Genomic DNA, 16,146 nt, shown 5'->3' with positions numbered 1-16,146 from the left:
ACAAATTTTTTTTAGTTTTTGGAAGACGTGTGCAGTTTTTGTAAAAAAAAAAGGTTTACTTTTAACCCTTTGTAACTATGTCTTAGGAAAATTTTGAAATCAACCTTGTCAGGCAAAGAGTATGGGTGACTTACAGGAGTGGAAACCGGTATTAGTGTCGACAAAAAATCTGCATTGAGAGCATTGGGCGCCATACATCAACGCCATATAGCATTGGGCGACACTTGGCATTTTTTCTGTAAATGATAAGAATAATTTTAGTAGTATAATTGGTTTTCAAGGTGTAATTGGTTACCAATTAGTATAATTGGTATGATCTCATTTCCTGATAGAAAAAAAAAACGATTTTAAAGCTTAAAAAATGCCACGTGTTCCAGACGCTAGATGGCATTGATGGTTCCTTGTTGACGGTAGGACTAGTTTCCATCCTTATAAGTTACCATTAAATTTCTACTGAAACTCTCTGACTCCCCCATAACTCTCTGAAACACATATGACCAATTGGTCGAACACCTCAAAACCCAAAAAACAACTATCTGCTTGTCATAGTATGTTTCTATAGTATGTTTATAGTATGTTACTATAGTATAGTATCATAGCATGTTTCTTGTCATAGTTATATAGAAACATAGTATGTTTCTATATTTTAATACTGGCCTTTTGAAACTCGGTACATATTCGCATCTTCGAAACGACTTCTGGCAGTTTTAAAAATATGACATACACGAGTCAGTAAAAAAAAGTTTTTTTTTTATATAAGCTCCTGCTACAAAATTCAGAAACACGCATTGAGTTGTCACAGAAAAGAATAGTGATTCATATTTGTTGGTTATGTTGTTTAAAGTGAAAAGCATGCCTAAAATAAAACAAATTCGCAGTAGTAACTGAATTCATGGCTTGATGATTGGAAGAAAAATAATTGTACAATTAGTCTGATTTTACATTCTTATGAACAAGAACGTTAATACTGATGCTTCACCCGATCAATGCAACTTCTACCTCAGAGGTCAGTCAATTGCCTTTGAATTTGTCTTACGAGACTGACGGGACATTCTCGTCATCCGAAACACACTAAATGGAGAGTGATAGAGCGATGGGAGCTGCACAGAGAGATATATAGATAAGTTTATTCGCAAAAAATCCTTAAGAAGTCATGGTGACACACAATAAACAAGTAAGAAAACACAACAACAAAACTTAAAATGACAAAACACTAAAACTGACTATTCAAGAAAATCTTCACAATGACTCAAACCTACCTGGACTAACTATCTGATATAATCTATATCTAACACCTACATTTTAACATTTCCAAAATCTAATCTCTCCCCCCCCGAACCATTTACCAATTATTTTCAGTCGCAATTCCCTAAATTCCTTATATTAACCTAAAAAATGATGCAAAGACTCGTTCATCCCTCCACAAATAGGGTAATTGTTAGCACAATCTCTCAATCTAGCCCTCTCTATATATTTCCTTCGTTCTTCATGGATCATAAAATTCCCCCTTACACGCACTATCAATTTTACATCTTCCGGACTAAACCTAACTTTTGGATAAACTTCTTCGCTCCATTTCTCTTTGACCTCCACATAAAGACTTCCACATTGACCTCCCCAGGAACGGAGAGGTGGCCTTCTCAGCATGCCAAACTTGATATTCTACCTACTTCTGGACTCTACACTAAAGGTTAACTTCTGCATGACATCGAAAACAAAACGTCTTCGAAAAAAGATAACCCTTAAGACTTCTAAAATAAGGGGCTAAAATTCAAAAAAAAAAATCGGGGAGTAACGTTTATATTTTAGGGAAAAATTAATAACAAAATATTGCTCTTGGGAATTGCCCCCTCCCATTTTAAGCATTTACGCAGGTAAGCAAATGATATAATATCAGATGTAATTCTCTGAGTAGCGGATGGAGGCATCAAACTGTTCCATTTAGCATTACATGCTTGGCAGAAAAGCTAAATTAATATTATACCTTTATTATACTATAATATTATACTTTATCATACTATATTCTTATTTATTATATTATATTTATTATTATTATTATTATTATTATTTTATTATTATATATTATTGATTATATTATTATATTTATTATTTATTTATATTATACTTTATTATACTATAATTATTATAGCATAATATTAAACGAAAAGCTATATTAAACTAAATAAGTTTTTGCTTGAACTTTTTTTGAATAGTGCAAAACGATAGGAATGAAATTTTAACAAAGATAGACAGAGAGGTGGAATTCGATGTGCATCTTTAACACCAAAAGGTTAAAAAAATGCACACTTCTGAAAAAGAGAAAGAAAGAGAAGAGAAAAAACTAAATAAAGGAGGGGGCTCAACATTCACTCCTCTGCTCGAAACTGTTACAGTAATTTTGGAAGTAAGTTAGTTTTATGTGATATAAAACACTTTCTGATGACATTAAAACACAATTCAATAACAATTCACAGCACAATTCAATACCAATCTCAAGTAACTAACAGGATTTGTTCACCAACAAAAATTAGTATTAATAAATCTCTAAAAAAAACTTTTTTTCAGCGGTTTTTGCTGAATTTTAAGGGTAAAAAAATCTCCAAGTTCCTACATTTGCTTTTAGACCCTTTTTTCACCCCTTGGACCTATATTAGGGTGATTTTGGGACTAAAAAAGTTGTTTCATGTTTTGATCAAACTACTCTTTCAGAGAACTGGTGTAATCACCCTTCCCCACGAAAGCTTGGGCACTAGATAGGTCAATGATGACTCTAGCCTCTCTTGTGCCCAGAGAAATCTTGATTATAACCCCCCTTGTCTCCAAGAAATTCTTGGGCAACAAACTTTTCATTCATTAACAGAATTTTAGCAACTGCAACCTCTACTTTATTCAAACAAAAATCATCACAGCGCCAAGCAGACCGATGCTAACAAAGCTACGCACGCTCCTTCTCTATCCCAATCTATTCACAGGCTCCCTCTTTACGCCCTCCCATGAAGTTATAATTTCCTCTAGATCTTTCTTTATGAAGTCTTCCCACCCCAACACCGGACGACCTGCTTTCCAATTAGCCCTAGACGGTTGGCCGAAAAGGACAATCTTTGGCAATCTGTCATCCTTCATTCACAGAACGTGCCCTAGCCATCTCACCTTTCTCTAATTATACCCTTAAAAAGCGGAACTGAACCACACTTTTCATACAGCCTACTGTTAGAAATATGGTCAGTCATCCGTGTACTCAGAGCAATCCGTCAGTAATTTTTCTGGAAAACGCCTATCAAATCTTCATCTGCTTTTCGGAGCACCCACGCTTCAGAACCATATTTGACAACTGTCATCACTGAAGCTTCCGATATTCTAATCTTGGTTTACGTATCTTTCTATCCTTCCAAACTTATTTTTAACTGTGAAATAATACCTTGGCTATTCTACTTTTAGCATCTTCACTGCTCTCACCGTCTTTACTAATAGCGCTGCCAGGGTAAGTGAAGCTGTCTACCTGATCAATCATTTTGTTGCCCAACGTCATCTTTTATAAAATTATAAAATAATTATAAAAGTTAAGATTATCTATTAGAAATTTTACGTCCCTAAAATTTCTGCGCCCGGATAAGTGTTCCCTCTGTCTCCCCCCTAAAAGTGCCTCTGAGATAAACCAAAAGATCCCTTGACTATTAATGTGGTCCATAAATTTTCTGTTTTGATATTTTAGTCCTTCTACTTAGGACTTTACTTAGAATTCAGAAATGACCTTGGTAATGACCTTTGACTAAACTTAAGAGTTTATAAAGGACCTTGGTAATGAACTTGGAATTTACTTAAAATTTAGGAATGACCTTGGTAATAATCGACATGACTTTTCAATCCGTTTTCTTAGAAGTTGACACATGTACAGTTGTTACTGACGTTCTTATACCCTGGACATGGAAATGGCTCTCAACATCTCGAAGTAGTCAGTTTTGACTACAGATTCTACGATCAAAATAATGTCCGAATTGTTGCAATTTCAAATGAAATATTTAAGAAAATATCTATTTTTTGTTTTTGATTGTTTTATTATTTCTATTGACTCAGAAAGATTTTCACTGAAATCCATTCTATTAATCTTGATTTAGCCTAAATATATAAAATAATTATTTACCATGATACAAGTTTTAAATTAGTATGTCCTGTTTAGGTCACGAAATTTTCTTTGATAACTCCGTAATTTGTTTGTTTTTGAAAATCTAAAATTTTGGTTAATATTTAACTTTCCATCAAGAATTGTAGTAAATTAAAAAAAAATATACAACTACATTAATTAATTTGTTTTTATATATATTTTGAATCTTTATGCTTTTTTCTAATTTTGCCATTACATTTTCAACATTTCACAACTTCATATGCTTTTGGGTATCTTAAATGAACTCGGGAAGGCTAATATTTGACTTACCAAAATACATAAAAACTATTATCAGAAATCGACAATTATAACGAACACAGTAATAAATATAAATTTTATTATTCAAATATAAAATAAGAAAACAAATGCCTTGAATTAGACTTACCAATAGAATGCATTAGTCCACTGTCAATATTGGCACTTAGTAAGTTAGACATAGCTTGTATTGTAGAGTTCCTTAAAGTGTTTAATTTTTCAGCAGCGTATCGACCACGCATATCCTTTTCGAGTTCACTGGCCTCGGTACAATCATTCAACAAATTCATAAAAAGCGTAAAATACCTAAGAAATAAATGAAAATAAGAACAAAAAGTTTTGATATATAGTTTTAAATTTTTAGACTGGATATTTTGATACAGCTATAAACTGAAATTGGACCCTACCACCCCCCCCGCGTAATAATCGGAGCTGTTTAACAGTTTTCGTCAAACAGGAGCGCCATCTGAAGTTCATCAACAATTGATGATGTGACGATGAAAATGCTATTTGTCAAAATCTGTCCAAGAGATAAGAATTTTCCTTCGATATGATCAAGATTGAAAATTTTTATTTCTACGGCAAATCCAGAAAAATGTTAGTCCTTTTGTATATATTTTGAATCTTGAACCTAGAAAGGTTAAAAAACAGTGATATTCCTGCAAATGAAGGGAAAGTAGAGGGTAAATAGCAATCACATTCATAAAACCATAAAATATATTTTAAAAATGGTTTTCATTTGATGGTAAATATTAAACTAAATGGCTAAGTGGGTGGATTCTAGGCCTTAAAGGATCACCCCATCTTTTCCATTATACACTTTTTTTTAGATTGTATGGCCAAACTATTTAGAATTGGTCGGTCTTGCTATAACTTGAAGAGCTTGGATAAGAGATCCGAATCAAGAACAAAAACAAAAGCTGACACCTACTTTCCCAGAAGTCTTAGGAAAAACATTTATTATCTCCCATTTTTTACAGGATTAAATGATTGAATTTATGAATTTCGTTTTTCCGTTAAACGGAGCACCCATGCTTCAGAGCATGGTGCTTATATTTGACAACTGTCATCTTGACATCTGAGTGTCATCACTGACACTGACAGCCATATTTGACAACTGTCATCACTGTAGCTTCTAATATTCTAATCTTGGTTTGCACACTTATCTTCCTATCCTTCCAAACTTTTTTTTAACTGTGAAAAAACATCTTGGCTAATCTACCCTAAACAACTTCACCGCTCCCACCGTCTTTACTAACAATACTACCAGAATAAGTGAAACTGCCCATCTCATCAATCATTTTATTACCCAGCGTTACCTTTTTATAAAATTACAAAATGATTATAACAGTTAGATTATTTATTTGAAATTTTGCGTCCCTAAAATTTCCGTGCCTGGATAAGTGCTCCCTCTGTCTCCCCCTTAAAAACGCCTCTGAGATAAACCAAAGGAGCCTTTCTTTTAAAGTCCAGGAAAGGGCGGTCCCTAAAAAGGTTCTAGGATAACGACTCAACTCAAACTCAAACAATTTTATTATCTAACGCCTTACACGGTCATGCCGATCGGGGCAGTTCTTGTCACAATAAAAATAAGGCACTAAACATACAAAAATCACAGCCATAGCCATGGTTATTCAAATTTGTATGTTGACTCGGAATATCACAAACAGAGTCAAACTAAAACTTAAGACCTTGAAATATTCAACTATATGAAAAAGTAAAATAACTCCAAATTCAAATTTAACAAAAAGGTTTAAAATCAACAACAAAAAAAAAAATAAGTATGTACAATTATTGACGAGTGAGTGTCGTATCAAAAATCTTGACAAACGAGGGAACAAACTATTTGCGTAACGCATCTGTAATGCTGGTACCGGCTTAATTTTAGAAACCGGTTCAGCTACTTGTCACGGGAGCCGTTCACGCGACTCGAGATGCTTAGAGGGAAGGATTTTACGAAATTGCGGATTTACAAAAATTCCAAATCCAAATTTGAAACACAATTCATCACGACGAGCCAAAAGTGTTGTAAGGGAAATTTCCTTTAAAATATAACAATAATGTATTTTGGGGGATTCAGAAACTACCAGAACAACTGAGCATTGGACCCATTCCAGGCGGTTCTTCTAGTCTAAAGTCATCCCGTAATACCAAATGGGACAATGTAAAAAAAAAATACGCAATAGGCGGGGGGTTGTAACACCTTGACGAGCAAGGAGTTTTAAAGAAAGGATATCCAGGTTTACCCGTTTGATCATATCCTGTGTCTGTTTTTTTTCACTTCAGGTCATCTGTGAGGTGTATTCCTAAGAAGGAATATGAAATATATACATGATTTTTTAGAGTTTTCCTACAAGAAGAACCTTAAAAAGTGGCTCAAAGGATATACCAGTCAAGCAATTTGGTAGCTTTTAGGGTTATCTGTGGGACCTAAAGTGGGTATAGGAGGCATAAAATGTTTTCATTTTGATTTTGTTAAAAAGCATGTAAAAACCATAGGTCCACTTTTTATAATCTTTTGGGAAACGCAAGAAAAACTTTTTTTTTAAGTCACACGGTATTTCTGCAAAGACATGGAAGGTAATCAAGTGCATAATATTAACAAAGAATGTATTCTATTTTCTGTAATTCTATCTTCCCATTTAATAGCTTCTAGTCATAATCTTGTTTTTGAGTCTGTTAAGGCACATGTGATTAATATTTCAAATATTTCAAGCCAGTCAAGTACGACTAATTATGCGATACTACTTTTAAGATACAAAGTCTGTCGAATACTAGTGATTCAGTTCATCTCCTTGTGTAAAAAACAATGTTGCATGAGAATATTGGAAGCTAAAGGTGACGATAGCAGTCAAGTGCTGTTCTTAAAGGCTGGTGCTCCGAAAGAGGAGGAAGATCAGTCAGATGTTCTCCTGAGGACATCAATGGATCCTGAAGACAGTCAACGGATCCTTTGTATACCCGCATTTAAAACAGTACTTTACACAAAAATTTGGTTCCATCCAGATTTTAGGGCTATAATGAAGAAGATTTGAGATGGCTAGGACAAATTTTGCGGATGGTCGCCTCCGAATGAGGTGAGAAGACGTAAAAAGGAAGGATTTAAAGAGAATTGGAAATACGTGGGAGGGTGTAAAGAAGGAAGCTTTAAATAGATTGGGATGGAGGAAGAATGTAAGTAGCTGTGTCGGCCTTTGCATAGCAATGCAATGAGTTGTTAGCAGTAGTAGTGAGGTATTAATTCATGATTTAGACTGGATTGATTTCCACATTCTTGAAAATTTAATATTTAAATTAGAAGATAGAAAGGAATTAACATTGCTACCTTCCACAATATCAGCTAAGATAAGTCAATTATTATAGGACAGCATATTATGGATATTATATTATGGATATTAATAGCATATTATAGGATAGCAAAGTAACGTCGCAAATACACTTTTATTAATTACCGCTTTAATCAAAGATGCTATTGCTTCATGAAGTTGGAAAGATTGATATTGTACAACTGAATTGAAGTTGGACACACTTGAAGTTAAAAGTAGGATAATTAACTGTTTCCCAGTCTATGGACAAGCTCTGCTACTAGACTGGTCATTTATTATGTTGTAATTTTGATTTAAATAAAGAATTACACGACAACAAACAAAAAGCTGGACATTAATGAAGGAGACGGAAAGAGATAATAAAAAAGAAATTAAGAAAGTTAAATTTTCAAGAAGGTAGTAGGTAAGGAATTTGACTTTGAAGAGAATAGTTGGGAGAAATACTTAAGAAGTTATTATGCCACATATGAAATACCTATATACAAGAAGAGGGGGTGACCTTCCCCTTTCATGACACCGTTTCAAAGGAGTCCTCAGGAAAAACTGAAAAATTCAGCGTAAAATTCACGTTTTATGTAAATGGGAACCACTTGTAATTTATCCCCTCCCCTCTAGGGGCCAAGCTAATACCGAGCCGATCATAAGGTGCATCTTACAAAAATCCTTTAAATCAGTATAGACATTAAGAACCAAGGCATATTAACCTTTATCCGCCGTTCTCTTTTATTATTAAAGAAAATCTGGCTTACTTTTGAAATAATTGAGATTTCGCCTCCATAAGATCACCTCTATCTGATTCTTCTGGCTGCAAAGGAAGACCCCGAAGAAGTGCACCCACTGCAACCATGCATGCTTGATCCAGATCCCTAAAAATATAAATTATATTTAATTATAGTAATATTTATTTAATTATATATTTAATTATATTTAATATAATTAATGTAATCATAAAAATTAACTAATATAATAGATAATTTTTAATTAATTAGCTAATACATTAATATATATTAATTAATTTTAAATTAAATTAATATGAAATAAATATATCCAATTAATGTATTGTTTAATATAAATCGATTTTTACCTTCTATTTTAAAAAAAAAATCTCTCCCCAAGAGCCCCTTTTGACGAAATAAAGGTCCTTTGGATTTCGGTTGGACGATATACTGTTGATGCCCCTTTATTTATTATTAATCCTTTTCTAATAATTTTTTTTTATTTGTTAATCTTATGAATTAGTTCTTATTAGTTTATTATGTACATAAAAACGAAGAACGAAAGAAAGAACCATTAAAAAAAAAATCAATGGTTTTGTATTGGACGAGATGTTTTTGATCTCTTATTACTTATTGTGTATCCTTTTTTATCAAGTTTTTATTTATTTCTTAGTATTAAGAATTTGTACTATTAGTGTATTATGTATAAAAAACGAAGATTGTAAAAAAGAGCCGCTTTTCAAAAAATAAAGACCCCGAGGTTTTGGGTTGGATGACATGTTACACATGACTTCTTTATTAACCATTTTTATTCAAATTTTCTAATCACTATCAAGTTATTATCATTGAGTTGTTATGCACAAAAAACAAAAAACAACAGAATAGAAGAATAAAAAAATACAAAATAACAAATTGGATAATTTTCAACCAATAAATAAGGAAAACAAGGCAGGTAATTCGACAAAGACTTCCGCTAGGTCGTCTTCAGTACTCTAAAACGAAGCAAAAATATAACCAATTTATATATATATAAAAAAAAAAAAAAAAAAAAAAAAAAAAAAAAAAAAAAAAAAAAAAAAAAAAAAAACAACTAGCTTTTCGTTATATTTCAATCTCATTTACCTATGTCATGCATAGAAAATCTCTTCTTAGAAGCTATTTATTGATTTATAAACTTACTATTATTAAATAAATTATTGAATTCTATTTTTTATTAGTCATCAATTAACTCCTTTTAGCGTCTGTACAAAACATGGAGTGTTTTTCTAGTTAAAATGTAGATCTGGAACGTAACTAAGAGCCAAATTCTGACTCAGGAAATCTGAATTTTTACATAGTTTGGCCTATCTTTGAGCACGGTTACAAGTCACCCAAAGTTCAAGTCTTTCTTTTACGAGTAGGCTCTCAGGGGTAAATTACGAAGTTCCTGGTTGAACTTGCCTGAAGCAATCATTTTGGGACTGATTAATTTTTTTATTTCTGTTTTTTAGATCACATTTTACTGTAAGTCATATTTTATTTATATGCATGGTTTGCTGAGGACGGCTCAGCAAACCTTGCAAATAAAGCCCAAATATTCATTTAAGGTTTGAACAAATTTCACTGTCTAACAAATTTTCACTTTAGATAAATCACTTGTCGTTTTACTCATGGTTTTTTTTATATCCTTAGAGGTTCAATGACAAAAAAAACATGCCCAAGACATATTTTAGATATAATAAATTTATTGTAAAAAGCCTGCGGACAATAGCAACACAGAATAAAGTCTACAAGCAAAGCTCAGGAACAAAACACAACGTTAAATAATATAGATCAAAAAAGAAAAGAAAAAATAACAACAAAAAGACAAAAAAGAAACACACCAAGGTTCAACATTTTAACCAAAAAACACCAATCATAATAAAATTCAAATCCTAAAAACGGAAAACCGTTTTATGTGTGTAAACTTTTGTCTCATAAGCTTACAAATATAAAACATTATGTAAGCTCAAATGTGTTGCCGATTTGAAAAACACGGCTTAGATACAAAATATTGACATGAAATCTACATAATTCTTGTAATACATAATTCCTTTCAACATTTTTTCCCTTTCTTGAAATAAGGTACTACTTTACTGACAAACGACTATTCCGAGCTAAAAGGAACAGATGAATTCACGTTTGAGATGAAGAAAGAAGTTAAAATCAAAACAAATGATAAGCATAACGGGAGTCAAATATCAATAAAGAAACAATTGATAAAAAGAGGCTTGGAAAAAAAGACCTGGGTCAAGAAATAAATGAAAAGTAAAACTCGAACTTGAAATTTAAAAAACCCTCCCCCCTTCAAGCCCCCTCCCCTGGATAAGGCCTTGCCTCTGAGCAAACTTTAATGACGGGAAGACTTTAGGAACAACAGGTATAACCTTAAGTTCCAAATTATTGGATGATAACTAAATATCCCAAATACTATCCTAGATATCTGTTGCTAACATTAGTGAGGCAATGCGTTTGGCATTCAAGCGTGTTTTGGGGTAGACCGTTGTCGTTGGGTGAGTTTGACCGATGGGTCGTTGGGCGAGGTTGACCGTTGGGTCGTTCAAAGTAATTAAAAAGACAAATGAGCACTATTTAGCTCAGTAAAGGGGTCAAGAATTGTTAAATGAGATCGAGGCCGAAAAAAAAACAAACTAGAATTCAGGAAACGACAGCAAAACTAGACTAGAAAAAAAAACTAGAATTCAGAAAACAATAACAAAACTAGACAAGAAAAAAACTAGAATTCAGGAAGAAATAACAATATAAGAAGACAACAGTTATTGTGACGATAATAAAAGTGCAAAAAAAAAAAAAAAAAAAAAAAAAAAAAAAAAAAAAAAAAAAAAAAAAAAGACAAAGGAGCCCTATTTAGCTCATGACAGAGGTCAAGAATTGTTAAACGAGGTCGTGACCGATGACTGAGACAGATTCCGTTGATTTTTGAATGAAAATCAACTTGGTGGTTAGGTATGTGATAGGAGCAATGGAAACCTTACGGAACCTTTCGGTAAAAGCATGGATCGGCGAAAACGTTGGGATTTCTGAGGATCCTAGGGGGGTTGTGGAAACCACAGAAAATGATCTCTATGCGGGTACTGGAAATAGCTGAAGTCAAAAAACGCAAGCAAATACTACCCCTCCTTCCTTTTAAGGTGGTAAGGCTTTTAGGAGGAAGAAATATGGGGTTTCACTCTCTTTGTAAATGATCCTTATCAAACGCTTGTGAACCAACTCAATTTTGTTGATAAGCTGAGAAGAAAGATGCTGATGCCAGATAAACACGAAGGAAATGCATCCATGGGCAACCAAATTTATTAAGAAGCTTAAACAAGGAGAGCGATGCATTTGCTTGTTTAACAATATTTGAAACATTCACGTTCCAGTTAAGATCATTATAAATTAGTCCAAATTCAGTCATTATAAATTAGTCAATTACAAATTTATTGAGAAGCTTAAACAAGGAGAGCGATGCATTTGCTTGTTTAACAATATTTGAAACATTCACGTCCCAGTTAAGATCATTATAAATTAGTCCAAATTCAGTCATTATAAATTAGTCAATTACAAATTTATTAAGAAGCTTAAACAAGGAGAGCGATGCATTTGCTTGTTTAACAATATTTGAAACATTCACGTCCCAGTTAAGATTATAAATTAGTCCCCTTATTACTCGACAATTATGACTAGCAACTACTCGAATTAAAGCAAGGCTTAAAACATTTTTTTTTCTTTTTTTTTAGCATATACAGCCTGTCTTATATTTGAGGCTAAAGGAGAATAGTGACATAAAAATGTGTTTAGGTTGCAAAACTTAAGTACAAAAAAATTGTGAAGGGTCATTTTTGATCGAAAAAGGGGAGGAAGTTACTACCAAATATCCTCTACTAAAAGGAAGCACCAGTATTTTTTCAAATCTCCGAGAACTTAGTTTTAAATTTAAGTTCTCGAGCTGGTAAAACTAAGTTTAATAAGTTTAAAACAGATTACAGCTTCCTGTTAATGGACTGGTGAAACTGTGTGATTGCCTATTTTCTAGGATTAATATAGGAGTTTTTTTATGAGAAATTTCATGTAAGCCTTAAGAGAATTTTACATTCGACTAGACATACCAGCCGAAATTCATAAAGCGAAGCTCCTTAGTAGCTTTCGTTAGACAAAATCGGCAGTAAATATCATCCTAGCCTTGTAATATCAACTAGCTTTTTCACAAAACGTTGGTTTTAAATACATCTTCTAAGATTCAATACATCTTCATCTTCTAATCGTCTCTACAAACTGAAAACGTTGGTTTTCAATACATCTTCTAAATGAGACTCGTCCCCCCTTTTCTTACTACCTCTTGAGTAATTCCATTGATTGCTACTTACAGCCCACTAAGCCATCCGACATTTAAATGACAAATTGTACAAGAAAAACGATTTCATTGTATCGCTGGTAACAAAGTTGCAGGTGACGGTTTAGCCCTCAAGTGGTTAATTTCATGATAAATTTGTGTATTCTAGATTTATGAAGTCTTCCGTGCAGAAATCATCCCTGACAGAAAGTATTTAGTTTTTCAAGAGATTTTAGAAGAAGATAAGAAAATATTATTTTCAATAAGGTATATTAGTCAAAACTTCTAAGCGATGTCATTAGATAGCTTCGGTTTGACTGAATTTACGTTCTTCTATCAGAAGTTAACTTAATCCCAGCATAACACCTTCAAAAAGTGAATTTAACAAACAACATTCAATTGTACAAACCTCATGGCATACCTCGTGATGCCAGTCAAATCTCCAGATCCAGGGGGTGCAATCTGATGAGAGTTGCCCATAACCCAGTCAGTTAAGTACTCAACCATCTTGTTCCTAAACTTCATTTCTTGTCGAAAAGCTAAATCATCCCGTCGCTGCATCATTACTTCCACCAGCTGACACACTTTTGTTTTTGTATGAAGGGCCAAAACTGTTGTATCAAGATGGCGGACGTATCTAGAGGAAAAGGAATGAATGTATCTTATATTATCGACACAACAGGCCATAATTCTGGCAGGTTGAGATTTTTGAAATGATATTACTTAACGTATAATTTAGCATTTTTGCAAATTATGGCAAAACTTTTCTGTAGGGAAAGGAATCTCAGAAGCCCCAAATACCTACCCTGTGTTATGGGATGAACCGACGGTGCAATTTAAGATTAGAATTAACTAAGCTGAAAGGCATAGATTAAGGGGGCAAAATTTCAGAGGACTGGATCTAGAGGAAGAGGAAAAAATGTATTTTATATTACGGATAGGCTTTTGCAATTTTGTAGGTATAACAACCTAGTTATAACCAATACGGTGTTTGGTCACAAAATGGCCCATAAGTTGACATGGTTTTCACGTGATGGTAAGACAGTAAACCTTATTGATTATGTTATTGTAAACAGAAGACTAGCAGGATCAATATAAGATACTAGGGTGTATAGGGGTGCCATTATTGATGTTAAAAGTAAGATCACCATCTAGTAGTGTCTAAGGTTAATTTAAAGCTGAAATTTCGGAAGGGTAACTCCCTCCCGGAAAGTTATGATGTTGGTAGACTTCAGGATGAAAATTTGAGAAAAAAATTCCAGGAAGAGTTGAGTACTAAACTTGAGAGTTTAAAATTTGACCATGTGGAAGATGGATGAAATAATTTCAGAAAAAAAACTGTGAAGTTGCTGATGGTGTCCTAGGGAAGAGTGCTAAGACTGCAACTAGGAATATTAGTGAAAAAGCTTTAGGTTTAATAGAGAGTAGAAGGGGTTTGTATAAGAATTATCTGAGTGATAGGTCGTATGAAAACAAAAGGAATGTAAAGAAAGTGGAGAAAGCATTAAAATATGAACTAAGGAGATGTGAAGTGGAGGCGATAGATAAAATTGCTGAGGATCTGGAAGATGCGGCTAGACTGCATAATAGCAAAATATTATACTGGCATGTTAATAAATTGAAAGGGAGTAGCCAATCCGGACTAGTCCCAGTTAAAGATAGAAATGGGGCCACAATTAGTGATAAGGAAAAAGTTAAAGAAAGATGGGTGGAATATTTTGAGAATGTGCTAAACCAAGATACAGTTGCAGGAAAAGATATAGATGAAAATGAAAAAGTTTGTGATACCTTGGATGTGAAGGAAGATTTGTTTAGTGAGGAAGAATTAGCAACAGTACTAAAAGGATTAAAAAATAATAAGGCCCCAGGTGCTGATAGTATGATTAATGAGTTTCTTAAATATGGTGGCTCTGAGGTTAGGAATAAGCTACTGAAGATTACGAACATGATTTTTGAAAAAGGGGAAGTACCCAATGATTTTAGGAAAACCTTAATTAAACCACTGTATAAGAAAGGTGACAAGAGTGAGTGTCGTAATTATCGAGGCATTAGTCTGGTCTCTGTAGGTAGCAAATTACTGAGTAATATGATACTTTTTAGACTGAGACATGCTGTATACAAAGTTTTAAGGGAAGAACAATGCGGTTTTAGAAAAGGTAGAGGATGTGTCGACCAGGTTTTCACTCTTAGGTTAATAAACTGAGAAGTCCCTTCGTTGTCAAACACCTTTGGTCCTCAGTTTTATCGATTATGAGCAAGCTTTCGATTCTGTTGATAGAACAGCGTTAACAAAGGTCTTGTCGTTATATGGTATACCTGAAAAATACATTAAAGTGATTTGCGCTATGTACGAGAATAATACTTCTGCGGTTAAGGTAGGAAATGAGGTTAGCAATTGGTTTTGTATTAAATCAGGAGTTAAGCAGGGTTGTGTTCTATCCTCCTTTATATGGATCATTTTGATGGACTTCGTCTTAAGGAGCGCAGGAAAGGCAATTGGAGACCATGGAATCAAATGGGGAGGAACAACGCTCCTGGACTTAGATTATGCTGATGATTTAAGCATATTAGATGAAAGTGTGAGCAAAATGAATGAATTTTTAGAGGTTTTACGAGTTCATGGTGCTAAAATAGGCTTGAAAATTAATGTTAAGAAGACTAAGTCACTAAGGCTAGGAATAAGTGAAGATGAAAAGGTGACATTAGGTAACGAAAAGATTGATCAGGTTGGGAGCTTCAGTTACCTTGGTAGTATTATTAGTAAAGATGGTGGGAGCAGTGAAGATGTTAAAAATAGAATAGCTAAGGCTCAGAGTGTTTTTTCACAGTTAAAGAAAGTTTGGAAGAATAGAAAGATAAGTCTACAAACCAAGATTAGAATATTGGAAGCTACAGTGATGACAGTAGTCAAATATGGCTCTGAAGCATGGGCACTCCGAAAAGCAGATGAAAATTTACTGGATGTTTTCCAGAGAAATTGCCTACGGATTGTTCTGGGTACCCGGCTGACTGACCGTATTTCAAACAGTAGGTTGTACGAAAAGTGTGGTTCAGTCCCGCTTTCTGGGGCTATAATGAAAGAAAGGTTGAGATGGCTAGGCCACGTTTTACGGATGAAGGATGACAGATTACCGAAGATTGTCCTTTTTGGCCAACCGTCTGGGGCTACACGGAAAGCAGGTCGTCGTTGTCTGGGTTGGGAGGATGTCATAAATAAAGATTTAAAGGAAATGGGAACTTCCTGGGAGGGTGTAAAGAGGGAGGCTTTAAATAGATTAGGTTGGAGGAGGAGCGTGCATAGCTGTGTTGGCCTCAGGCGGCTTGGTGCTGCAGTGA

The 16,146-nt window shown here is 33.8% G+C and overlaps 1 protein-coding gene across 7 annotated transcripts in view; it reads right to left on the bottom strand.

Annotated features, from left to right (window-relative positions):
- LOC136033630 (neurofibromin-like) overlaps positions 1 to 16,146 on the bottom strand; it is a 212,509-nt gene that overhangs the window by 124,089 nt on the left and 72,274 nt on the right. For 4 of the 7 annotated variants that reach the window (XM_065714431.1, XM_065714434.1, XM_065714437.1 and 1 more), the window contains 3 exons: positions 13,220 to 13,447; positions 8,493 to 8,609; positions 4,548 to 4,723 (listed from right to left, as the gene is read on the bottom strand). In XM_065714431.1, the coding sequence (XP_065570503.1) occupies positions 4,548 to 4,723; positions 8,493 to 8,609; positions 13,220 to 13,447 (521 nt within the window). The remainder of the gene's footprint in view (positions 1 to 4,547; positions 4,724 to 8,492; positions 8,610 to 13,219; positions 13,448 to 16,146) is intronic. The other 3 variants (XM_065714435.1, XM_065714436.1, XM_065714432.1) reach the window with 1 other exon arrangement.

Source organism: Artemia franciscana, chromosome 12, assembly GCF_032884065.1.
Source record: "Artemia franciscana chromosome 12, ASM3288406v1, whole genome shotgun sequence".
NCBI lineage: Eukaryota > Metazoa > Arthropoda > Branchiopoda > Anostraca > Artemiidae > Artemia > Artemia franciscana.
Note: the sequence above shows the minus strand (reverse complement) of the source record. Positions and strands in the feature narration are given on the sequence as shown.